The 27,598-nt window shown below is 43.3% G+C and overlaps 1 protein-coding gene across 1 annotated transcript in view; it reads right to left on the bottom strand.

Moving 5' to 3' along the window:
- nsmfa (NMDA receptor synaptonuclear signaling and neuronal migration factor a) overlaps positions 1 to 25,179 on the bottom strand; it is a 46,576-nt gene extending 21,397 nt beyond the window's left edge. The window contains exons 1-4 of the mRNA XM_085358114.1: positions 25,109 to 25,179; positions 5,592 to 5,653; positions 4,366 to 5,301; positions 1,830 to 1,896 (exon numbers count right to left, since the gene is read on the bottom strand). Of these exons, the coding sequence (XP_085214240.1) occupies positions 1,830 to 1,896; positions 4,366 to 5,301; positions 5,592 to 5,653; positions 25,109 to 25,179 (1,136 nt within the window). The remainder of the gene's footprint in view (positions 1 to 1,829; positions 1,897 to 4,365; positions 5,302 to 5,591; positions 5,654 to 25,108) is intronic.
- Between the last annotated feature and the right edge of the window lie 2,419 nt (positions 25,180 to 27,598).

Below are 27,598 nucleotides of genomic sequence, written 5' to 3'. Positions count from 1 at the left end.
GCAGCAGGAAGGGGTATGTAGTATGAAATGTTAAGGTTCTGGCTTGGTTAAGCAGTGTTAATATGTTAGCATTTATCTTATCGCTGAAGCTAGTTAGGAAGCTTTTGCACACCGCACATTTCTTACAGGCTATTTATCTATCAAAGTTTTATGGAACTTACTGAATACAGCCAAAAGTTGCATTTTACTGGAAGACACTTGGATTGAATTTTTGCACTATAAATACTTGTTCTTGTACTTATGAAATCTCTCAGACACATTTAGTTCCAAACATGGCTGAAGTCAGCCAGCACAGATTTAGTGATAATTAGGAAGGCTGTGAAGAAGGATTAGAGCACCAACATAACTAACACAAATATCTTAAATGGCCAAAGTCCCTCTATTGCTGTGACCTAGACGAGTGTGTGCGTGCCAAACTGGTAAAACTGCAGGGCGCATGTGAGCTGCCAGGGTTTAGGTCAGCCAACCCACAGACATTTTCTGTACTTGAGCTTGGCAGGCTTACTCAGCAGCACTGGATTACACCGGACTTCCCTTCTGTCACATTTTTAGCCATTTTGAGTTTTTACATGAATTAACATTATTTGTGCTGACTGCGCTTTATAGTTGTTCAGAGAGCTAAACACGCAATATTAAATGTATTTCAGTTTTCATATTATTTGAGAGCACTGCGCTACATCCTGCTTGGTTCTCTCTTGTAATGATTTATTTTCTTTAACTCAGCGCAACAAGCAGCCCGATGATGAAGGTTAAATGATAGCATCTAAGTTAAGGAACAGCAGTTAAGGACGAGGGATTTAGATGAGGAAAAAAGAAATCAGGCAGGGAACAATACTCACGAGATCCTGTTTGATGGTCCCAAGATTAATTAGCATGCAAGAAGAGAAGCAAGAAAGAAGAAGAAACAGTTAAGGCACCAGAGAGCACTGAGTCTCAGAGAGGCAAAGAACAGAATCAGAATGAGACAGAGGAAGTTTATGTTTAATCTCCATGTGTAAAAACTAATAAAGTAAAGCCATATTAGTGCCGTAGGTTTGCATTTAATTATAGAATCAAACAGCTTTTGCGGGATATGTGGTTGAGTGTGACTTTGGGCTCAACAGATGGTGCAACAAGCATCTAATACAAGGTGAAAGGCGAAAACACAAAGTGAATGACTTAAAAAGAGGTAAAATGACAGTGAAGGGGAGAAACAGTTTGCTGGAAACGGTGGGAGATTCTGCATATTTTAATCAGAAGTTGTGACAGTAGAAATATTCTGCAACTGCAGGTGTTTTTGAGAGATAAATTCATGCACTTACACAAATAGGTGCACGCGTTTTTATTCAAACGTGCTGACTAATATTCCAGCTCGAATGCACATGCAGCATTGATTTTACGGCCCTCAAAAGGGGTGTTTTCAGGTTTTCGTGTAGACTAGTAATATGGACAACGATAAATATGATGATGCATATGAGATGAGAGTGATCAGTCTAAGCATTTCTTTTATTCTTCTTTGAAGAAAAACTTGTAGCTGATTACATTTTAACCAAAAGGAAATGTGAGAATTAACAAAATAGTCACTATGATGGATGTCCTCCTTAAGCAAAACTTATAATAGTTTGCAAGTTGATTTTTAAACTTGCTCACGGGGAAGTCAATGGCAGCCTAGAAGATAATAAATCAATTAGAAAATCCTTAATGTTAAGTATGCCAGTAATGGTCTGTTTCTAGGCAGTTGTATAAGACATTGCCATGGTACGTTTACTCTGACCTTTCAAACAGCAGATCTGGCATAATTGTGACTGTGCATGTTTGTGTACGTGTGTGCACAGGAACTGGACACTCACGCCTGCATGGTTGTTGTAGCAGTTTGAAAGGTGAACATATTTTCCTTGGGGAACCAGTTGGTGTCCTCTGCAATTAGAGAGAAAATGAGGTTTCCGAGTTTAATAGACAGAGAAAAATAGACCATATTGGCAAATGTCGTAGTAAATTTATTGGAAATATGAAATCACAAAACCAGCACCAGCACTTCACAGTCCAGCACTCCACAAATGGAGAGAGGGAGACACAAAGGAAGAGACAGCAGAGGAAAGAGACGGGCAGACGAAGAGTCAAAAATACAGATCACCACGTTACAACATCAAACTCTCGATCCCCTCCAGACCTGAGAAGAAATAGATTTGAAGTAATAAATATAATATTAGCTTATTTTAATGCAGGCATCCGTTATTTTTGTTTTGTTTCCTTAGACTGATAAACACTGATAGCAATAAGTGTTATTTCTTGACATTTTATGAAGGGCTTATTTGTTACTTGTTTTATACTCAGGTATTATAAATAGAGTTTATATGGAATCTTAAGTTTAAAAAAAAGTAATCTGATGGAGAAGATTTTCGTGAAAACTACCAAAGGTGTGTTTTACTAGTGATTTTATAACCTACATTTGCACTATTTTTCATCACTATAACATCCTTCATTCACTCGTCCATTTTCTTAACTATTCATCAAACCACACACCAAGCTGGAATCACCAATTAACTTAACAAGCATGTCTTTGGACTTTGGATACAAACCCATGTAGGCACAGGGGGAACATCAAGTCTCTACATGAAAGGGAAGACAAGAAGCTTCTTACTGTGAGGCCACAGTGCTAACCGCTGCACCACTGTGCCGTCCTTTAAACGTCATGAATTAAAAAGATGAATTTTTGTGGAGAAGTCTCGAGCCAATCCTCATTTTCTTTATGTTTTGCTTCCAAGAATTCATTGTAATTTTTAGAGCGGTCTTGAACAATAGTTCTCTCTTGTTTCAGTCCAGTGCTTATACCTGATCATTTCAGAGGAATGCTTTATTGTTGTTTGTTAAGCCACTTAACATTGATCTATTTATCACCCCAACATTAAAAGGCACCTAAGTAATGAACCAGAGCTGCACATAACAGACAATTTTATTCAGATAACTTTAACTTCAATCTTTAGGCACTTTATTACAAGAAGCCTGCCAAAAAGACCATGTTGGTTTCCATTTCTTTCATTGGATCTACAAATAGTATTTTGTACACCGAGACAAGTGTAATTTGTTGAAAATTTGCAGCGTGTCATTGAAAATTTAAGAAACTGGACAAGTGGAGAACATCATAGGCAATAGGAGGCCTAAAAAAAAAAAAAAAAAAAAAGAAAAGCCCTATCTAAATCAGATCAACAGTATTTTAAAGTCATGGAAACAGGCAGGGGAAAAAAGTTAAAATCAGACAGAAGAGGAGTGTCTACAGCCATCTGCAAAACACGGTGGGGGCTCTGTCATGGTTTGGGGCTTCATTTCAGCCAGTGTTGGAGATCTTATCAAAATTGATGGAATTCTGAAATCCAGTCCATTTTTAGCCACAGTGCAATACCATCTGGAAAGCTAATTGGCATTGGCCTCATTGTTCCGCATGACAGTGATCCCAAGCACACTGCCAACACCCTGCAAACTGTATACCTGAATGTCTGGATAGAAAAGCACACAATGAAACACTATCAGTCATGGATTGCCCCCCGGAGCCCGGACCTCAACATTACTGACACACAGTGGGATCATCTTGACAGAGAACGGAACAAAAGGCAGCCGACATCCAAAGAAGAGCTTTGAATGTCTTTCAAGAAACTTGGAGAACTATTCCTGAAGACTGCTTAAAGAATTCAAAGAAGGCTTTCCCAAGAGAGTTCAGGTTACGTTGAAGAATAAAGGCGGTCATATCAAGAATTGTACAAACATTTTTGCCTTATATACCATATTGCCATGTATGTTTGCACATGTTTCTATAACTTGTTGCACCAATTTTATATTTTCCCTAACAAAATATTAAGGAATGAGGAGTGGCTCAAGAGTTTTGCACTGTACTGTAGTTTCTTTTTGCCATTTTCTATTATTTTTTCTGCTTCTTTGTACTAATAAAGAGGCTTTAACTTTCAGCATAAAGTGCCATGAAGCAACTGTTGTTGTGATTTGGTGCTATACAAATAAAACTGTATTGAATTGAAGTGAATGTTTAAGTAGCTATTCTTATTGGTTTATATACAAAACATCATCACTGTTAAAGTTTACTAAAAATGTAAAATATTAATAATTACCATTATAATTATTTGCTTCACAGAGAAAATATACTCTATTGATTCTGTTAGTTTGACTTAATTATATACATCGTATGTCAAATTAAAAGTGTATTTAATTTATTTAGAAATAACTACATAAAACTGAAAAAAGATCAAAATCTATTTCATCTCTGGTCCCATACCCATTCCAGCCACAGGGCTTTATGGAGAACCTTACACTACCCTCCCCCCCACTTGTTTGTGCCTTTTGAGCCTCTACCTTCCTTTGTGTCCTGAACCCTCTCACCTCTCTCCAGCCCAGTCATCCGGTCCACACTCCACATCCACTCTAGGCGTCGGTGCTGCTTGCCTGCCTCTCTCGATGCACTCTCCAGGTCCAGGGAACCCTGGCTTCGAGAGGGAGCAGTACTGCACGACTCACAAGCCAACCCGCTACACTCCGCCTCCCCTTTTCCACCTTCGCCCCAGCTACGAATGTTGTGGGCGCTGACCGAGGTCTGCAGTGGAGGCTGAGACAGGTGATGATGATGGTGGGTGTGGTGGTGTGATGCATGATGAGAGTGAGAGCCTGCAGCGGTTAGCTGCGGCTGCTGGTTGCTACTGCTGCTTCCACTTGCCGCGCTACTTCCTCCGCTGCTGGAAGGTGGATTCATGCTCGAGACATTGTGGTGGTGGTGGTTTCCATGATGGTGCATACTATGGTGATGGTTGCTGTGATGGTGGCTGCCACAGCTGCTGGTGCCACGGCCACTGCTTACGCGATGGTACTGGGTTGGAGACGATGAGGCGGAGGAAGGGGAATTGGAAGGCTGGATCGAGCCACCCCTAGATCCTACCCCACTGCTCCCCGACTTCTCCTTTAGGACGTCCAGTTCGAGGCTCTCCTTGCTGCCCTGGCCGGCGCTCATCAGCATACCGTGCTGGGTGGTGATGGTGTACACACGTGAAGGCTGCAGTGTACACTCCACACACTTCTGCTGGTCTTCCTCCACTGAGAAGCTGCGTTCGAGGGACAATCGTGCTGGTGCCTTGTTAGAAAGTGTGATAGAAGATGGGGTTGGCTGGAGTAAGCCCAGTGGCTGTGTCACTAGGCTGGTCTCCTGTTTGTCCTCACAGCCCTTAGTTTCAGAACAGGGATGGAGGTGGTTGTTGTTGTTGGGGCCAAATGTGTCACTTGGCGACTCCGGGTCAGGACCCACCAAGGTTTCACACAGAAGATGAGCTAGAATTTGAAAAACGAAGATGGTTATAAAGACAACTAAAAGTGCTAAAGAATGAGAAATATACCAAGGTGCTAAAGAGCAAGAAAACAGAAAGAGTGGGAAAAAAAATGACAAGCTGGCACAGTGGATAATCATCTTTCTTCGGTTATCAGCTGTCATCGTGACACACCAATGAGTGCTTCCTGGCATTTCAGCAGAGGATGAGGTGAGAAAAGAACTAAAAGCATAAAGGAACACACACAGGGGAGATAGAGGGATGGACAAATGACAGGATGGCAGAGACGCTGACCTGATCCGTTTCGGTTTTCAGGGTGTGTGTGGGACAGGTACTCTCCAAATGCTCGCGCTGCTCTGTGGGGACACACACACACACACACACACACACATACACGACACACATAAAGACATTAAATCATGGGTGGAAAGGAGGTATGAGTGGGAAAGAAGAGAAAGGGGAGAGAGAGGAGAGAAGGGCAAGGGAATTGTAAATTATAATCCTAATTGCCTTCTTTGTAGGCTTGTGCCACCCACAGATTAAGATGGAGCAGTTTTATCTCCTCGCTCCAGGCAACCCCAGCCTGAGGGAGACAGAGTTTGAGACAACAGGAGGCGATAGAGTGAAGGATTGTTTTAGGGCGACTTAATTTCTCAGTGGGTCCTCAGTTTGCATTGATAGGTGTAATTGCAGATGGCAGACTGTGGGTGTGCTGGGATTTTTTTGTTTTGTGGCTGCACTTACTATATCTGTGAATACTTGACCTTGACAGCAACAGACCAAGATTGTTAATGTGCTGGTAGAAGCAAAAATAGATGCTAACAGGTTAATCTTTTACTCACAACTCTTTGCAGGTTACAACACTTTACAGATACACATTTAGCCACATATAGCAAAAATTAAATACCAAGGAGGGCTTCTCCTTTAAAAATAATAGTCCCAGATCTCACGGTTGATTGACACTGACCTGCTAATGTTCCTCTAGTGATTCTGTGTAATGGAAAAGGGATGAGAGAGACAAAGATGTTCTTTCAGTGTCAGTATAGGTACTCTGGAGAAATGTACTGCAGTGATAACTACAAGGAATGACAGAGGAGAGGACATGAGAAGTGAGTTAAACACTGTATGCTTACAATGAGTTACTGTGTAAGAAGAAAATACCACTGTAGTAGTTTTTACCATACAAGCAAACCACCGGCTAAGCTCTTGAAATATGCTGTTTATAGTTTCAACTTTCCAACAGCAAGCTCGATGAAAAAGAAACCACCTACTGCTCTATTAAGGGATCTATAATTCAGCCCATTTTAACACTTAATGTTTTTAATGTATTAATTTTACTTGAACACTGTCAGCTGACTGTATGCAGACTTTAAATGCTGAGTTTATCTCTAAAATGGAAGCATTATGCATATTATATTTATTTTTAATAATAATCTGATGTGTTCACAATATCAATATCAGTTATACTAACATACTAGTTACACTAGTACTAATTGAACACCGCAGCCCAAATGCTCCTAGTGGTTATGCTTTCCCAATACAGCTAACTGCTGACGTATCTGTGCTGAAGAATCCCTTGTATGCAGGAGAATCTGTGGGTGTACACCTCCGCCCGGCACCACCGTCAATTATTAAAGCCTGTCCAGCACAGTAAGCATACACACACATACACAAACTGACTCACACAATCTCCATCACAGAAAGAGCCGGAGTGCAGTGAAAACACTTCTCTCACACAGTTTCTTATTGAGACACAGCTCTGTATTCTTAGTGCACTCTGTGCTCTTTCACCCCTTTAACCCTCAAGGCTCCTCTTGAGACAATGCACAAAAACAAACCTGACTGACAAACCTGACTTTTCCATTTAATGATAAAACCTGACCTGTTTATAGCAGTCCATATAGGCATATTCTACAACCTGTCATATGTGCCATACTGAAATGTAAGCAATGTAAGTGAAATAACTAGCAGTCCAGTAAGAGAAGTTAATATTCCTGTACATATTCTCACCTCTAGATATCTGTAAACCTTAAAAACTATAAAACAATTTTGTCCTTAAGTTTGACCCGAGCATAGAACCATATAATTGTGATAATATGTGTTCTGATCCACGTCCCTTCAGCCTCCTTCCATTGCTGTGATGTACAAATACTGGAATAAATAAAGAAATATAAAGCGTGGTTGTACAAATTAATGCACATTTTCCACATACAGTGGGTTTTGATAGTACTCTATTATATTGCTAATAGAACCATGCAAAAGAAGAAGATTGTGTCATTAAATGGCCAAACTTCACATGATAGAAGGGAAATACAACATTTGTGTTCATTACCTCATTACTCATTGATCAGCACAAGATTGGGAGCCTCAATTAAAAAACTGGGAGCAGAAAACAACATATAATCCCATCTTTAACCAAAGTGACATAAGTTATCTTCCTAATGGTTATGTTTAGCCCAATCCCCTGTACTGGGATATTGTCTTTCAAATAGATCACTTATCTCCTTGGTCCTTGGGTGCTACGAACTAAATCCTCTTCTGTGCTGGTAACATATAAGAAAAACAGACATGTTTTAATGCTGAGCCTCTTTTTTGAACCAAATGTAAGTAGTACACTATTTGGAATTGCATAGGTTTCTGAGTGTTAATGTGAGAAAATGTTTAAATATATTATATCATCATTATTTCATATATTTATCTTATGATATAAGAATATTGGAGGCAGCCCCTACTAATGTGACATTCAGCCACTAAAGGTGAGCATGGACCAAAAGTAAATGTAAGTAAATTTAATTGAAGTTAATTCAGTTCAATTTAATTCAAGATCAAGGCACTTTATACTGTTTAGGTCTAACAATCAGACAACCCTCTATGAACAAGCACTTGGTGACAGTTGGAAGGAAAAACTCCCCTTCAACAGGAACAAACCTCGGGCTTCCACACACTGTGGAAGAGAGTCAGAGATTAATAATAACTAACAATTTTAAAATAAAATCAGTTCAGTTTTATTTATATAATGTCAAATCACAACAGTTGCCTCAAGGTGTCGTATATTGTAAGGTAAAGACCCTACAATAATACAAAGACAACAGAGAAAAGCCCAACAATCATATGACCCCCTGTGACCAAGCACTTTGGCGACAGTGGGAAGGAAAAACTCCCTTTTAACAGGAAGAAACCTCCAGCAGAACCAGGCTCAGGGATGGTGAGGGGAGGAAGACAGGACTAGGTCATGCTGTGGAAGAGAGCCAGAGATGAATAAGAACTCGTTTTAATTTAATGCAGAGTGGTGTATAAACACACAGAGACTGAAAAGAGTTAAGTGAAGAAGAAACAGTCAGCGCATCATGGGTAACCTCCAGCAGCCTAGGCCTATTGCAGCATAACTGAGGGCTGTCTCAGGGTCAGGTAATTTATATGATAAGAGTTTGCAGATGCTGTAGTGCTGATCTTTATCTCAATTAAATTCACACTAGATGTTTTTGTATTGTTCACTGCTAAAAACATTTTGAAGCGTGAACTTTTTCTCAGCTCAATGAGGGCTCAGTAGTATGTGTATGCCTCTGACCCAACCTTTCCACGCTGGGGATTTGCAGAAAGGTGGTGCGGTTGTTAGCACTGTATTTGAATCCAGCTGTTTGTAGTTTCTGTGTTCTCCCTGTGCCACGTGCTGGTCTGCACTATGACAGCTGGGATAAGCTCTAGCACAAACCAAAACCCTGAATTGCATAAATGGAAGAAAATGAATGGATAGATGAACAGACCTCAGTTCAACAAGTTTTTACTGCAAAACAAAAACCTCACACAGAACAAATTAACCGGTAATTTTAAATGTTTCTTGTGTGACCGCAGAGTCTTTTGGCTTCTACACTGTTCACTGTCAATGGTTAAGACTGCAGCTAATGTAAACCAAACCTTTGAGAGTTTGGGGGTGTTGTTGAGGACTAAGGCTCTGCACGTGCTGTGTCACCAACCAGCTCCTTTCACCACATTTCTAAAAATAGCTCACCATGCCGCTGCAGTTCTGCTACAGCAACTTCTTCTCAGAAACCCCCGACTTCTTCAGTTGTAATGGGCATAAAGCTGCGTGTGCATGTGCTTGCATACGGACATGTGAGTCTAATGGTACTTAAGGGCATTAAGAAAAAGAAATGTTTTAGTTTGTGTGTGCCTGCAGTAACAATAATCACAATTAAGGACACTTGTGATAAATGTAGTCTATACTTTAATCAGCAGGTGTCCCTCAGAACCTCTGATACATTTTCATTTGGCCCACCTGTTTTATAATTCAACAGGCTGGGCACTCTGATTAGAATCAGCAAACAACGGTGCAAGAGGCACGCATCATCCATTATACATGAGAGGAAACAGAGCTGGAAATGGATAGAGCAGAACGTCTCTCAATCATCCACTACACAAAACCTTTCTCTCTACAGTGCCGTCTTATATTCACAGTTTTGCACCAGCTTCATATGTGATACGTGAGCACAGCACGGGGGCAGTGAGGTAGCAACTGATAAATAGTCTCCGGTGAAAAATGATGAAGGGAAGGGAAAGGAAGAGCTTGACAGTTAGATATGAAATTCGTCCTGCGTGCTCTCAGCCATGTGACCGGGGTTTGGGGAAAGAGACAAGTTAGGGAGGGGAGATTCTGAGGAGCAGGGAAGTGATTACAGCTGAGAGGAAGAGCAGTGTAGAAAAATTTGACCATATTAAAAATGAAAGAAGACTAAACCTGAGGAAAGACAGGTGGATAGAAAAAGGACATCAGTGTTTTTTTTAATTTACAATAAAACTCTTTAAATTTCAACAATTGTCATACTAACTAATGTAGTACGCTACTGTTTATTAGTACAGATGCTTAAGGTAAGCGTCAGAGCATCTGTTTTCATTGACTCTGCAGCTTAGGAGACAACAACATGAAAACGGTTGACATCCTGCTATGTTGTTGCCTACTTGGTGAGCTGCAATGCTGAAAAGTAAGCAAAAAGCATCACTTGTGTCCGTTTTCCCTGTTGCATCAACCATGTCTTGCATATTTATGATTGTGCACATCACCGTTTGGTACCTTAAGCTGTGATTATGGTTGATGCACTTGCAATTGTTTGTCCGAATTATCACACTAAGACAACCCTGTAACCATTGACTGGCAACTCAGAGAAAGAAATCATTACTTGGGTGGGAATAGCAAAAATTGAAACAGAAATCAAAGTGATTGCAGAGATTTTCTTCAAAGTTTTCTACTGAATCTCTTATATCTTCAGCCTGTTGCAGTATTCCTCTCAGTACCACCTGCAAATCTCTGTGCTCCTGCACTATTGTATCACCGAAACAGCTACAAAGATTGACCCACTCATACAATCATGTCACCAATCAGGCCGTGTGGCTGCCCCCTCACACCAGGCTAGAGAAATCAAGGGGCACACTGCAAGCCGAAATGACACCAGAAAGCAGCACCCGTCAGTCAGCTATGACTGACTGTCATACACTGAATCTAGATACGTGAAAATGCAGCATCGCCTGGACTAATGGGCCATTCTTTTGTGTCTGTTCAATATTTTCAGCTCTTTAAGTACTTGTTGTCCATGTTGTTTGAAAGATGATGTTGGAAACAGCATTTTCAAAGGTCAAATTATGTTTAATAAGATGATGATGCATCCTTGAACACGACACCAACTCCTGTCTTCAGCTGTCCTCAATTGTAAATGACTAAATCGCCTTGTTTGCACCCCACCAGTTGTCATGGTCCTGGGCCATGTGGGCCCAGTATTCTTAGTTCTTTGTATTTTTGTATTTCGTTCCTTATTTAGGCCATGTCTTCTGAGTTGCCCTGTTGTGTTGTTCCCTAAGTGTTTTCCCTTCATGGCTCTCTCCCCCCTGTGTGCCCTCTATGTATTGATGAGCCCTCGTCTCCCTTTGTGGTTGTTTCATGTTTCCCCAGCCCGTTATGTCTGTGTTTTCCCCGTGCTCTCTCTCCTCCTGTCGGAACCTCTGTGCCTCTACATGTCATGTTCAGTTCACCCCGCCCTGTCTCGTTATGATTATCAGTGTCACCTGTGTTCCCCGTGTGTGCCCACTTTCCTCGTTTACCCTCTGTGTATTTCTGTCTGAGTCTCCCTCTGTTCGGCGTCGTGTTCTCCCTCATGTTGTGTGGATCTCCCTGTGTCTACCTTCGAGTATTAGTTTACGTTTTTCCGGTTTAGTTTTGCATGTCCTGTATTCTGTCCTGCCAGCATTAAAGCTGTGTTTCTTAAGTTCATCCCCGTGTTTGTGAATATTGCTATTGGGTCCTTCTCCTGCCTGCCACACAACGTATCATGACAGAAGAACACGACCACGATATGGACCCAGCAGTTCACAACCCCTCCGCGGACCTCCAGGACGACGCGACCATGTCGGACTCAGCGGACATTTCAGAGGAGGTAGGGGAGGAGCTGAACCGGCTCTGCCGCATTATGGATCGCATCATCGGATGCGCGGATCCAAGTGTGGTTTCCACAGGATTGGCGGCCGTGGACGCCGTTTTGTTGCGGGAGCCACGGTTGCGACAGCTCCCCCACCTCGTCGAGGCGTTTGACTCCCTGGGCCCCCTTAAGGAGGAGCTTCGTGCCCGTGCGCTGGCCCAGAGGGTCCTGAATGCCGCCTCAGCACCCACACCTCCGTCCCGTGAACGGGTGTCATCGCCGCTGTCTCATGAGCCAGTAGCGGTCAGAGTTGGAACGGTGAGGCTCGCCACTGACACACCTTCCGCCCGCACCCCGCCGGCTTCCGCGTCTTCACCGCGGTCTGGCCGCACGGCGTGGCGCACGGAGGCAACGGAAGCCATAGACTTTGGCGAGGAAGAGCGGCAGCAGGTGTTACGGGCTTATCGGGAGGACGAGCTCCGGTGGAAACCCTGGCTCATCCCGGAGGAGGACCTCTCACCTGCTGCACAGCCTACCAGCCGCTCGCCGTCTCCGATCCGCTTAGGCTATTTTTCGCCTGCCTCATTTCTGGCAAGGATGGGGGCGGACAACGGGGAACTCACCACTACGTCACCCTCTGTGTTGGCGCCATCAGCGCCCATTGCGCCAGCTTCCTCTGCTCGAAGGAGGCGGCGTGCCCGCCGCCATAAACCGGACAATGCTAAGACTACAAAACATGAAGTGGACGGCGGGTTCATTTTTGATAGAGCTATTTTTGTCGACCCTGAGCCTGCCATTTCTCGGACAGTTTTTTCTGAGCCTGCTCCTTTTCCTGCTCGTGTTTCTCCTCCCAGGCCAGCTCAGTCAGCTCCCTCGCAGCCACCCTCAGTTCAGTTAGCTCCCTCGCAGCCACCCTCAGTTCAGTTAGCTCCCTCGCAGCCACCCTCAGTTCAGTTAGCTCCCTCGCAGCCACCCTCAGTTCAGTTAGCTCCCTCGCAGCCACCCTCAGTTCAGTTAGCTCCCTCGCAGCCACCCTCAGTTCAGTTAGCTCCCTCGCAGCCACCCTCAGTTCAGTTAGCTCTCTCGCAGCCACCCTCAGTTCAGTCTCCAGTAGCTCCAGTGTCACCCCCAGTTCAGTCTCCAGTAGCTCCAGTGCCGCCTGTAGCGCAGGCCCCAGTAGCTCCAGTGCCGCCTGTAGCGCAGGCCCCAGTAGCTCCAGTGCCGCCTGTAGCGCAGGCCCCAGTAGCTCCAGTGCCGCCTGTAGCGCAGGCCCCAGTAGCTCCAGTGCCGCCTGTAGCCCAGTCCCCGATAGCAGTACGGTCCGCTGGTCAGCTTAACATTCAGCCAGGGGTCTCAAATCTCTCTGGCTCTGCATCAGCTCCTGCTGGGAGCTCGGATGAGCTCATCCAGGACTCCGCGGCTCCCACGCCGCCATCTACCTCGTCAGCTGGAGGGTCCGAGGGGCCCGTTCAGCCTCCTGTCTCCGCTGGAGGGTCCGAGGGGCCCGTTCAGCCTCCTGTCTCCGCTGGAGGGTCCGAGGGGCCCGTTCAGCCTCCTGTCTCCGCTGGAGGGTCCGAGGGGCCCGTTCAGCAACCTTCCTCGTCAGCTGGGGGTTCGGGAGAACCGCACCAGCCTCATGCCACGTCAGCTGGAGGGTCCGAGGGGCCCGTTCAGCCTCCTGTCTCAGCTGGAGGGCCCGAGGAGCCCGTCCAGCACCATGCCACATCAGCTGGAGGGCCCGAGGAGCCCATCCAGCCACCTTCTGCTTCGTCAGCTGCAGCCTCAGAGCCTTCGTCAGCTGCAGCCTCAGAGCCTTCGTCTGCTGCAGCCTCAGAGCCTTCGTCTGCTGCAGCCTCAGAGCCTTCGTCTGCTGCAGCCTCAGAGCCTTCGTCTGCTGCAGCCTCAGAGTCTTCGTCTGCTGCAGCCTCAGCCTGTGCTTCGCCTGGTCCCGCCTTGACTGGTCCCGCCTCGACTGGTCCTGTGCCCACCGGGCCTCGGCCAGTACGCCTGACACTGGAGAGCCGCCGCCGCTGCCTTGCGCGCGGCCGGCCCCCTGAACTGCTCCGTCGTCTCCTTCGCTGCCGCCGCTGCCTTGCGCGCGGCCGGCCCCCTGAACTGCTCCGTCGTCTCCTTCGTCGCCGCCGCTGCCTTCCGCGCGGCCGGCCCCCTGAACTGCTCCGTCGTCTCCTTCGCCGCCGCCGCTGCCTTCCGCGCGGCCGGCCTCCGGACCAGCTCTGCCACCTGTGCCACCCGCCTGGTCGGCCCCCCGACCGTGTGACCCGTGAACTCTGGTGCCTGTGGGCTCTGGGTCGGCCCCCTGAACTTTATTTTGACTATGGTCATGTGCTCCCGTGTTTTCTGTTGTTTATTTTGTTTCCCGTTCTGGTCCCTCCGTCCTGGTCCCCCGCCTCCCGCCCTGGGTGGGTTGTTTTCTGTTTTTGTTTCTCGGGTTTGGGCTGTCGGGAGCCAGCCCTTTAGGGGGGGGTGATGTCATGGTCCTGGGCCATGTGGGCCCAGTATTCTTAGTTCTTTGTATTTTTGTATTTCGTTCCTTATTTAGGCCATGTCTTCTGAGTTGCCCTGTTGTGTTGTTCCCTAAGTGTTTTCCCTTCATGGCTCTCTCCCCCCTGTGTGCCCTCTATGTATTGATGAGCCCTCGTCTCCCTTTGTGGTTGTTTCATGTTTCCCCAGCCCGTTATGTCTGTGTTTTCCCCGTGCTCTCTCTCCTCCTGTCGGAACCTCTGTGCCTCTACATGTCATGTTCAGTTCACCCCGCCCTGTCTCGTTATGATTATCAGTGTCACCTGTGTTCCCCGTGTGTGCCCACTTTCCTCGTTTACCCTCTGTGTATTTCTGTCTGAGTCTCCCTCTGTTCGGCGTCGTGTTCTCCCTCATGTTGTGTGGATCTCCCTGTGTCTACCTTCGAGTATTAGTTTACGTTTTTCCGGTTTAGTTTTGCATGTCCTGTATTCTGTCCTGCCAGCATTAAAGCTGTGTTTCTTAAGTTCATCCCCGTGTTTGTGAATATTGCTATTGGGTCCTTCTCCTGCCTGCCACACAACGTATCATGACACCAGTACTCTGATCTCATTATTCAATTCTTCTGTTCAGTAGAACAATAAATCTTTTTCATAATGCAACTGCACTAAAAATAAATACTTAGCTTGGATTGTTTAAACATGTTGGTTTGGGTTAAAATTACTACTATGGTGAGAAAAGGGGACATTTGTTGTCATGGTTCCTGTAACATTACGTAGGGAATGAGAGGCAAACAGTAATCTCCTTTGTTAAGGTCTGACTGACATTTTGGTGATCCATTCATCAAAATCTCTTTCATATGCACCCTTAATGACTTAGGGAGGCTGTTGTAAGGACTTTTTGGGGCCATTTTCTGAATTAAAAAAGACAATTCCAAGAGCAGCTTTATTCCTGTTATGTAAACTTCTGTGGGTACAACATGAAACCTTAAGGTGCTCCATATTATCTGGTCATCTTTTCAATTTCTTCTGAGTGAGCAGGTCAGAGTGAATCTGAGCATTTTTTTTTTGTACTTTGTGTCTAGAACTAAGCAGGTCGTGTGTAGTGTACTTATTACACCAGATGAATGAGTCAGACACCACTTACACACACTCCACTTCTTGAATACATTTTGTCAGAAACTCCACTAACCACTTCAGGCACATAAAAGGACTCTCAACAACAGGAAGATACACCTCAGCACTTTTCATGGATCTAGAGAGAACAATGTGTAATCACTTACTAATGGGTGCAGCTGGAGGAGCAGTACTGCCTATAATAGTCCTACGTTATCCACTTGTTGTTTGACTTTTCTTTTCTCGGCTTGTTTCTTTTTGTTCAGGGTGCACTTACACCTACGTGATGAAGGCTGTCAGTCAAATGTTTTCCTGCTTCGGTTCCTCCTGTCAATAGTTAAAATGTCCACTCACTCTTGGATAGGCGCCAAACAAGCAATCCACACTCTTCCAAGTAACTGGCTGTATTTCAGTAATATAATTAAATAAACAGATTGTGTGGAACAGAGAGTTTTTGTCATCTCTAATGTAACACTTGCAAAAACAGTGTTACATTAGAGTGCGGTGCAAAACTCTTGAGTCACCCCTATTTTTCTATATTTTACTAGGAAAATGGGAAAAAGGTGCAGAAATTTGTTAAAACGTGTGCAAGCATACATGGATATACAGTATAGAAGAGACAAATTGAGTCTGTACAGCGCTAATGAGCTTGAAAGTCAATATTTCGTATGACCACCTTTATTCTTCAACACAGCATGAATTTTCTAAGGCAACCTTTCTTCTAATTTCTTCAAGCAATCTTGAAGAATAGTTCTGCAGGCTTCTTGAAGGACATTCCAAACACTTCTTTGGATGTTGGCTGCCTCTTGCTTCGTTATCTTTGAAAATGACGCTACACTGCTTCAATAACGTTCAGGTCTGGGCTCTGGGGAGGCCAATCCATGACTGATAGTGTGTCAATGTGATCATACTGGGTTGGCAGTGTGTCTGGGATCACCGGCATGCAGAAAAAAGTAGCCTTTGGCAATCAGATGCTTTCTAGGAGGTAATTCATGGTGGATCACTTCTTAATTTTGATAATATCCCCGGTATCACTGACTGTTGTACCTCTCTCCTGACGTCCTCTGTACATTTCGATGATAATTTGAATCAGAAATCCCAAATTTGGATTCACTATAACATCTGTTGCCACTGATTTAGTCCAGTTTTTGTGTAACCCAGCATACCTAAGCCTTTCCTCCCTGTTTCCCTTCCTTAAGAATAGCTTCTGGAGAGAGGTATCCTTGCATCTAGACCATTTCTGATGAGGCTTCAATGAACAATATCTGGATTAGCTACAGCGACAGATGTATTACTCAGGTCCAGTGTCAGGTGTTTGGTGGATTGTTTTCTACTTCTTGAGGACATGACTCTCAGATGCTATCACTCTGTATCTGACAGTCAGATACAGATGAACAGTGGGTCTTTTTTTTTTTAGGCCTATCACTTTTTCTTTTATCCAACATTGTTCCAGCTTCCTCAGTTTTGTTGCAGGACACACTGCACACCATGCTGAGAAACACCAAGTTTTCAGCTAAGAGCTCATTGGGAATCACCTTGCTGATTCAAACATATTATTTTATGCCTGTCACATGTGTTATCCTTGCCATTTTTGTGGATTCAGAAAAAGTCTGGCTCCCTGGAAACAAAATATAAAAAAATGAGGGGTGGCCCAGACTTTTGGATATTACTACCATCCTTAGGGAGTTTTTTCCAAATACATGTTCTCAATCAGCCAATTACTCACCTGTGTATACTATCTACACCACAGCTTTGGCCTTACTGTAGTAACTAAGTGTTCTCCAGTTAGCATTCCTCTTGTTTCTGCTTGTTTCTATTTTTTTATTTTTTGCTGACAATTTTTTGTGATCTCAGCTTATATTAAATATTTGGATTTCGACTTTTGGACTTTTACTGTGCGTACTTTGTCATGTGTTTGGGTCCTCTACTTCTGAGTCTTCATACAGTGGGGCAAAAAAGTATTTAGTCAGCCACCGATTGTGCAAGTTCCCCCACTTAAAATGATGACAGAGGTCAGTAATTTGCACCAGAGGTACACTTCAACTGTGAGAGACAGAATGTGAAAAAAAAATCCATGAATTCACATGGTAGGATTTGTAAAGAATTTATTCGTAAATCAGGGTGGAAAATAAGTATTTGGTCACCTCAAAAAAGGAAAATCTCTGGCTCTCACAGACCTGTAACGTCTTCTGGAAGAAGCTTTTCTGTCCCCCACTCGTTACCTGTATGGATGGCACCTGTTTGAACTCATCATCTGTATAAAAGACACCTGTCCACAGCCTCAAACAGTCAGACTCCAAACTCCGCCAGGGCCAAGACCAAAGAGCTTTCGAAGGACACCAGGAAAAGTATTGTAGACCTGCACCAGACTGGGAAGAGTGAATCTACAATAGGCAAGCAGCTTGGTGTGAAAAAAATCAACTGTGGGAGCAATCATCAGAAAATGGAAGACATACAAGACCACTGATAATCTCCCTCGATCTGGGGCTCCACGCAAGATCTCATCCCGTGGGGTCAAAATGATCATGAGAACGGTGAGCAAAGATCCCAGAACCACACGGGGGGACCTGGTGAATGACCTGCAGAGAGCTGGGACCAAAGTAACAAAGGTCACCATCAGTAACACACTACAACGGCAGGGAATCAAATCCCGCAGTGCCAGACGTGTTCCGCTGCTGAAGCCAGTGCATGTCCAGGCCCGTCTGAAGTTTGCCAGAGAGCACATGGATGATACAGCAGAGGATTGGGAGAATGTCATGTGGTCAGATGAAACCAAAGTAGAACTTTTTGGTATAAACTCAACTCGTCGTGTTTGGAGGAAGAAGAATACTGAGTTGCATCCCAAGAACACCATACCTACTGTGAAGCATGGGGGTGGAAACATCATGCTATGGGGCTGTTTTTCTGCCAAGGGGACAGGACGACTGATCCGTGTTAAGGACAGAATGAATGGGGCCATGTATCGTGAGATTTTGAGCCAAAACCTCCTTCCATCAGTGAGAACTTTGAAGATGAAACGAGGCTGGGTCTTCCAACATGACAATGATCCAAAACACACCGCCCGGGCAACAAAGGAGTGGCTCCGTAAGAAGCATTTGAAAGTCCTGGAGTGGCCTAGCCAGTCTCCAGACCTCAACCCCATAGAAAATCTGTGGCGGGAGTTGAAAGTCCGTGTTGCTCGGCGACAGCCCCAAAACATCACTGCTCTCGAGAAGATCTGCATGGAGGAATGGGCCAAAATACCAGCTACTGTGTGTGCAAACCTGGTAAAGACCTATAGTAAACGTTTGACCTCTGTTATTGCCAACAAAGGTTATGTTACAAAGTATTGAGTTGTATTTTTGTTATTGACCAAATACTTATTTTCCACCCTGATTTACGAATAAATTCTTTACAAATCCTACCATGTGGATTCATGGATTTTTTTTTCACATTCTGTCTCTCACAGTTGAAGTGTACCTCTGGTGCAAATTACTGACCTCTGTCATCATTTTAGGTGGGGGAACTTGCACAATCGGTGGCTGACTAAATACTTTTTTGCCCCACTGTATATTTGTTACAAACTGTTTTCAAATGGTCCAATTAATCGTTTAGAAACATAATGCTAGCTTTTTAATGAGATTCATTTAATGCTTTGAAGGATAGAATGAATATTGAGAGATATCTCTAACCTTCTTACACTTCTTATGTGCTTTGTTCTTTAATAAAATGGCTTTTCTCATTTTTCCATCTCGAAATGACATCGATATGAAGGGTTAAATTAATACAACCAACAAAAATCCAAAACAAAGATGATAAATAGAAGAAAATAAATCTATGATCATTAACCGAAACAATTTCCTTCAATTGTGTTCTTTCTCATATTTAAGCTATAAACCTGACCTTTATCTGCAGGGCTATAAAATGGATCCCTAAGGACCTACAAGATTAAAGAACTTGCTTACTGTTCTTTACAGCAATGATGCAGCATTTCATTCATATTATTGACCCATATCTAATGTGCCTCGTTCCTCTGTGGACTCTGATATCATTTAACACAGTGACCATATCCCCTGCCATGGCTGAAAGGTCTCCTCTGGCAGTGTTCCCACTGGTCTGAATATCATCAGAGCTGATGTCTCCTCTGGGTGTCTCTCCATCCACCGTAAGCAATCGGCTGCCAAGGAAACAGATTCCTTAATGCCTCTTAATCATATCCTCCTCTCAGATGCACTAATTGAATTGTTTCACAGAACACACACACACACACACACACACACACACACACACACGCACACACACACACGAGGTGATGAGAACCTGTTGAGGAACTTGTTGCACACTCCCATATCCCTTCAATAGGGACATGGGAATGTTAATTGCAGTCTTAAAGGTGCAATGCTTTATGGGACATGTGGGAACCAAGCATTGAGGAGGGATCTGATTAAAATGTCAGTACACTAGAGGCTGAAGCACCACAACCACATACGGTGTTGAATGATGACACTGATTCCCACACAGCAGTGTTTTTCTGCAGCAGCTAACACATATTTAACGCTGATCTTTTTTATAGAGCGGGCACAGAGAGCTTATTCCCACTGTATATTTTCACTTGTGACAGTAGAAAAACCAAGTATAATAATAAAAAGACAAAAAACATCACCAGAAGCTTATGTTATGTTTCGGTATCTCATTTAGCCATGACATTAAAAGGAAACTTGAACGGAAATGGGAAAAAAAACAAGTAAATAAATAATCACAATTCAACTAAAATCATCTTCTGCTAAGCGAAAAAGACAAAATCAGAAGTCTCTTATAAAATAGTCCCAGGATTATCACGTGACATCGAGCACAGAAAAACCCTTGCTCACGCACGTTCCATTTGTATCTCGTTTATCTGCAATCTATCGATCATAAATAGTTTAATTTGACGGCACCTCTCTTCCAACTTCCACTTACATGAATACATCCAACACCAAACAAGGATTGATCAAGAATAGCTGTGAACCAAAATAAAAATATAAATGTTTTCAAAGAAAGGTTCACCACAGCATGGGATGGATAAGACCGGAGTTCCTCACTCAGTAGTAGTGAAGTAGAGGACCCAAACACATGACAAAGTATGCACAGTAAAAGCTTGAAATCCAAATCTTTAACATAAGCTGCTCTGGAACAGGCAGAGCATTGAGAATGGGGCAAATTTTTCAAAATAAAACTGCATTTTCTTTCACAAAATTTCTGGAAATTCTGTTGAAATCTGTGCTAGATTGCATGACATTAAGCAGGCATACTCAAACACAATTCCCTACTACAATCTATTGGCATACTGAACAATTTTCACTTGAGGTCCATTTACAGTACAAACTTGTTCTGGTGCTATTCCCCTGTAACCTGTAACTTTCATAATAAGCAAATTAAGCTTCCTAATTCATTAAGAAACATTAAATACAGAATGGCAGTCACAGACCAACAATCACACAGCATTGCTGGAGTGTGTATGATTATTCAGACTGTAATGAATAAAATGTGAATCATTTAGCATTTTAAATGAACAAATTACACAAATTGAACAAAGCAGGAGGGAAAGGAGGTTAAGATACAGTAGATATTATAGCAATTTCTTTCACTCAAATGAGAATGAATAAAGTAGTAAGAATACATTTAAAACACGGAGTGCATAATTTATAGCGGATGAGAAAAACATAAGCAAAAGCACGACGAAGCATGATTTTGCCCAAAACACAATCAGATTTATAAAATTTAGGAGGCAGTCTTTCCATGGCGTTTGAATAAATCGAAATTACAAAAAAAAAAAAAAAATTCTAACATTTATGTAACATCGCTGGCCCCCAATAACAGAGTGACTGCAGGCCACCTGACTGTCCTCCACAAACTAAAACACAATGTTTCATTTGCATCAGTCTGGAAAAAAAAAAAAAAGAAAAAAAAAGAAAAAAAGTCTTTCATCTTTCAGTCCATTTTCCACACTCTCAGAGCTCTGTGAAAGCTGTTGTCCACTGCCCTTCAGCCGAACCACAGCACAGCCTTCCTCTTAGGCTGATCGACAGATCAAAGCATTTCCTTCCTCGCTCAGTGTCGCAGAATTCTGGTGTGTACATAGGAGGTAATCTGTCCCCCTCTCTCTTTCCCTCCTCACTCTCTGTCACTAGCTACCTCACCGAAGCTGCTGGAGAGGAGAGTGTGACCTGTTTCATAACAGAAATCCATAAGCATGCACAAGATGACACAGGCACTGTCGAGCATCGGGTACAAGAAGCCAGTGTCTCTTCAGTAGCATTCAGACCTCTAACGCCTCCTCATATCTCAAGACAAAAGAGATCACTTGAGGAAAATATCTTTGTGCATGCTTTCCAATCAGGCACACCTATTAACAGATTAAAAACTCACCACATTTTTCTTCTTTTTAGCTATGCTAATGGCATGGCTGTGAGGACACGGATGCCAGTCTGTCCACCACTTTGGTACAGACTAAAATGTCTTAACAGCTGTTGCACTGACTGCCAAGAAACACACTGCAAACATCTATTGTTTGTTAAGGATAACTGTAACTGATTTCTGGTGCTATGAGTTTGAAATTTGTAGGTTTTTATCACAATGTGATTCTCCAAAAATCACGAATGAGTTCATAAGTCATAAGGAATGAATAACATGAAAATAACATATGACCTTTAAGCATTACAGCTTTCGCCATAGTTACACATTATCAGCTCCACTTAGGTATCACTGCCAATGGATTCTTTTGTTTTTTATTTTGGATATTGTACATGATTTGTATTGTGGTTCCTTGCAACATTTGTCATCACTCTTTTGTCCTTCTGTTATCACCACGTCACCTTTTAATTTGGCCAGTCCTTTGGAAGGCATTCCTAGTTAAAGGGAACAATGTAAAGCACTAGCAGAGTGACAGGTTTTGCCAAGAAGAAATAATTAAGTTAGAGAAAGATCCTTTTCTTGGTTTTAATAAATGGGGCCGTGGGGAATTGTTTTACTGTCAACCAAGCTCACACTTGTTATTAGTTAACAAGTGTGAGCTTAAAGTTAAAGTCCAGAACTTTCGCTGCTTGTGGCATTTCATATTCTTCCATCACGCTGATGCTGTATGCAAGGAAGGATAAAAAACAATAAATAATTATGTGTATTACAAAAAGTGTGTGAGTTTGCTAGATGTTTAAGTAAGCTTGACATTTATACCTGGCTCTTAAAAGGCCCCTGGAAGTTTCATTTAATGAAGTCAAAATAGACTGACTGGCATCTGGGATGGTTTGGAAATAGTAAAAGGAAAAGTGGGGGATATTTATAATTCAGAAAGATGTGTGGGGGAGTGTATAAGAGTTGGAGAAAGAGTTAAAAATAAGCATATTTAAAGTTACTTTTTCCAATGACTCAGACTTTAGTTTAGATGTATTGCCATTTGCCTATAAGTTTCTGAAAACCATAAAGGATCAGCATCACTTGATTTAAGGTAAAAATAAGAACAGTTAGTGCACCTAGCCCAGGGGTGAGCAACTCCAGGCCTCGAGGGCCGGTGTCCTGCAGGTTTTAGATGTGTCCTTGATCCAACACAGCTGATTTAAAGGGCTAAATGACACCTCAACATGTCTTGAAGTTCTCCAGAGGCCTGGTAATGAACTAATCATTTGATTCAGGTGTGTTGACTCAGGGTGAGATCTAAAACCTGCAGGACACCGGCACTCGAGGCCTGGAGTTGCCCACCCCTGACCTAGCCTCACTACTAGCATCATTTCCAGCATGTAGGAACATAAAGGCATGCCATATGGTTGACTCCAACTCCAGGTTACCGTGTCTGATTTGCTGTAACTTAAAATGTATAAGCAAAGTCTCCTTCCTTGACGTTGCTATAAATTAACAATAAACAGATTTTAGTGGGAGAAAGTATTAAATCCCACTCACGGTTACAAATCTGCATCTCGCTGCTTAACTTTCCCTTATTCTGGCATGGCACATGATACAAGATCAGCACAAAATGCACAAAAGATAACCTTAAAAACAGACAAGCAAACAAACAAAAAAAAAGAAAAGCTGTATGAAGAGACACACATGGGATCCATGCAACCGTGTGCATGTGCAAGTAGAGAGATGGAAATGGGGCGCTTTTATTAAATTCTTTTAAATTCTCACTTCCTCATGCATGAGGTTATGTGCAGGTGAAAGGCTGATAAATATTGGATGTGAATCAACTCTGTTTCCCATATACTGGAGGCGAGGTGGATTCTTCTATTAGTCAAAATAAATAAATAAGCTCTGAAATTGAGTGTTTGTGCTTATGTGAGTGAAGAAGGAGGGGAGCATGTGTGGTGTGTGTGTGTGTGTGTGGGGGGGGGGGGGGGGGGGGGGGGGCTACCAGTTGAGTCAGACATGTAACAGTTTGTGCAGTCCCTTTGTAGATGCAAAGGGGGGAAAGAAAAAGAGTGGCAGCCCTGCGGTGGGCACACAGGGTCTCACAGTGGAACACCTGCTCAGGATCTCCTCTGGGTCCATTTTCTAATCGTGCAGGAGGATCACATTCTCATCTTCGTTTTAGGGCAGCACACAGACACAAAAACACACTGCGCTAAAAGCAACATCGCTAAAAGCATGGTTGTGTAATGTAAAGAAGGCACACACACCCTGAGAGAATGACGTAACAACACATCAGCCCACATCTGTGAACGCTATAGTCTGAACAAGTCAAGGTCATTCACGGACTGAATTAAAAACACTGGGCCCTGCTGTGAGGCACCCTCTGAAGCAGAGAGCTGCTTTGTATTCCGAGCTCATGTGGGACTGTAGCGTCCTGTCTGCGCTTGATGCCTGGACACATGAAACACACAGGCACACGTGCTTTCCAGCGAACTGCAGCCTCGCAGATGTGAGGAAGAAGGCAGCATCGTTGATACAGCCTCCTTACTCCCTCTGCGTAGTGCTGCAACAGCTGGATGCGGTTCTGGCTGTTTAAAACACGCACGGCTCTCAGACTGAGTCCCTAATAGGTTTTAACGGGCTGGACTCGTGCCAAACAGTCTGAGTCTTGTTTTTCCAGCCTGCAAAAATTAACGGACGTTTCCCGTGCTGCCCTCTGTGATTGACCCAATGACTGGTCGTGATAGGTGATTAGTGCAACGACAGAATCGATTGCCGTGACTGATTAATCGACAGCTGGCTCATTTGCCCACCCCGGAGTGAAGGCTGCCGTCTCATCGCTGTACTGTTTTCTCGATTCTCTGCGGCCAGACAGAAAAGCAGCTTTTGGTTAAACTGAAATAACAATCAAATAGCAGGATTTTTTTTATTTTTTAAATAGCGGCTAATAAGAGGTGGCAAACTGGGAAAATGTATCAGGGACACTCTGAGTCACGGCAGTCCCATTTTGCCTCTGCATGACTTTGGTTATACAATGATGCTTCATTCACAACATCCAGAAACACTCCGACGCGCCAGGAGCAAACATCTTGCAGCAGGTTTACATTACATAAAACACAGATATGGGGAAATTGCATGAAGCCATCCTAATCACGTAATCGATTTCTGATAACAGGTTCAGTTTTGGGAGATCTTTAATCGATATTTGCCCCAGTGCACGTTCCGAGCTAGACGCGGGACAATCAGCAACCACCAAAAGCGCAAAGAGCCTCTCTGCGCATTACAAGGCAGACTGGCTATATCCAGGATAGCGCAGTGGTAATCCATCAAAACGCAAAACTGTCACACCTGGGAACTTCGTGTCGCTCGCACCTGAAGGCTAAAACACCTGCCAAGACTTCCTAAGGGTACTATAACACTGAGATATAAGCCGAGAGCTCCGAGTGTCACTCACCTAACTTTTGCTGCCACAGAAGAAATCGCATCGTTTCTTAAATTCTTCCTCTTGGACACAGCAGTTCCCATGCTGGCATGGAAACGATGCAGGCAGGAAAACAGTTCATTCCAAAGGAAGGAGGAATGCGACGATGAAAACAGTATAAAAATCGCAAGAAAAAATAAAAAAGTTGCAGGGAAATCCGGGAGCAGATAGGTCACGCACGCGTCTGCAGAGCAAAAAAGAAGGAAGTCAGTCTTCTCTCTCTCTCTTTCTCTCTCTTACTCTGTCTGTCTCTCTCCGGATATGAGCATGTACGTGGGGTAGCTGCACAGCTGCCAGAGTGAGGCTGAAAATACCCCCCCCCCCCCCCCTCTCTCTCTCTCCCTCCCCCTTTCTCTCTCTCTCTCTCTCTCATTGATAAAAAAAAATGCAATGGGAGGATTGTTGGGTTGGCGATATCACCATCGTCCTCATCGTGCTCGCAAAGGTGGAGGCGGGGAGCCGTGTATCTGCAACAGTGGTGTCATCCACCTCCACCTCTGCCATTCATCTAATGCTCCTTTTTGGGGACTGTGATCTCTGTATCTTTACTTATTTATTTCCTGGTGTTACATAAAGGGTCATTTTGGTGAAAGCCCCATCCACCCCCTCTAACACACACATACACAAACGCTGTAACTGGCTCCTACTCAACCAAAGACAGGATGAGGCAAGCGCTCTGTAAATATTTCTTCAATTAATAATACCACTGGAGCTTTAGCGTGTGCTTTGTTCTATTTCTTCTTATTCTGTTTTTACATTTAGATGATTTTGAAATTCAGCAGTTGAATTGTGTTGACCATTGGACTCGTATATACCCCAAATACTTTATTTATCCCATTTTCGGGAAATTCTTTTGTTACACCAGTTGAAATAATAATAATAGTAAAAATAATAATGATAATATTATCTGCTCCCACGGCAGACAACAGCAAAGTACACTGCACTTGCTACAAGTCCTGAAGTCCTGGGTGACTGAAAATCTCCATCATTTACTGTAGACATTGATGGATGTCAGCTTGCTTTTTTTGCATACACTTCACTTACTGTGTTGGTCTTCCAGTTCAACGTGGATGCCATACTACCTCACCATATCAACATGCTTTCCCAGGATAGCCGTTGTCTTCCTTCTGAAGACGATCACCATGTCTCTGGTCTCGTCTCTGGTCTCATTCACATTCAGAAGCAGATGATTCCTTCCAGACCACCATCCATCACTAATACTGCAGAATATTATCATATTTCTGACCTGGAGTTACACTGAAAGTCTGAGGTGTACAGGGTGTAGCTTCTCTCATGATGAATGGAAATATTAGATATAGAATGTATAGATTTGATAATATACCAGCAATTAAGAATCTTACTTTGTTCATATATACTATTGGCCTTTTTGTCATGGTTCTGGGTCAGTTTGACCCAGTATTTTGAGTTGTTATGGTTTGGTTTATTTTTGAATGATAGATTGTTCTTTATGTTTCTCTGGTGCTTTGTTGGGTTTTATGATAAATCTGTGTTTCAGTTATTTTGGTGTGTTTTTGCATTATGGATTGTTTTCTTATTCTCTTGTAGGGCTTGTGGTGATGATGATGATAGATTATTATTAGTTTCTTGTTTCTGTTTATCCGTGTTTAAGGATTTGTTGTTTCATGTATTGTTTGAGTTGCATGTGTTATATTCTGTCTGCCTCTCTGTCTGCGTCTTTGTTTAGTGGTTACTTATTTCCTGTTTTATTGTGAAGGTCTGTGTCTCATGTGAGTGTGTTCAGTTCTACTGCTCCCCTGTCTCGTTAGTCCAATTTCTCCCAGCTGTGTCTCCCTCCTGTTTCTCATTCCCCGATTACCTCCCTGTGTATATAAGCCCTGTGTGTTCCTGTGCTCTCTGTTGTGTTGTACCATCAGATTGTGCCTGTGTGTTTCTGGTTCTCAGTGTTTGTTGGTCTGTTCATGTTTTGTGCTTTGCCAGCAATAAAGCTGTGGTTTTCTGTTGAAATTTGGCTTCACGAGTCCTGCGTTTGGATCCTCACCTCCGCCTGCCACACACAGAGCCCTGACACTTTTTGTCCATCTTTAAGAACTGTCTAAAAAACACAATATTCTACTATTAAATGTTAACCTGTGATATAATGACATGGCAATGAAGTCAAGGTTTAAGATGCAAAGAGAGAGAAACATACAAAAATCTGTGTCTCACTGATATGCAGATCAACTGAAAATAGACTTGAACTTAGTCTAATTTGTAAAGCACATAGACATAGAGTAAGGGTCTCTGGACAACAACCTCTGTGGAAAACAATTGCACAATCCTGATTCCTTTCAGTGAGATGATTGTAGGATGGCAACAGTTCAGTGCAACGTAAATAGGATGACAAACAATATAAGACCAACAAGCTGGCATCTCCTCCTGAATGCAATTCTTTTCACAGTAGGTTGCAATATTATATGGGAACCAGGAAATATTTAACAGAGT

The sequence above is a fragment of the Diplotaxodon limnothrissa genome, linkage group LG7, assembly GCF_057381915.1.
Source record: "Diplotaxodon limnothrissa isolate DT_005_m linkage group LG7, D_limnothrissa_male_GT1.1, whole genome shotgun sequence".
NCBI classification, from domain to species: domain Eukaryota; kingdom Metazoa; phylum Chordata; class Actinopteri; order Cichliformes; family Cichlidae; genus Diplotaxodon; species Diplotaxodon limnothrissa.
The sequence above is the reverse complement of the archived record's forward strand: the minus strand, read 5'-3'. Positions and strand labels throughout refer to the sequence as shown.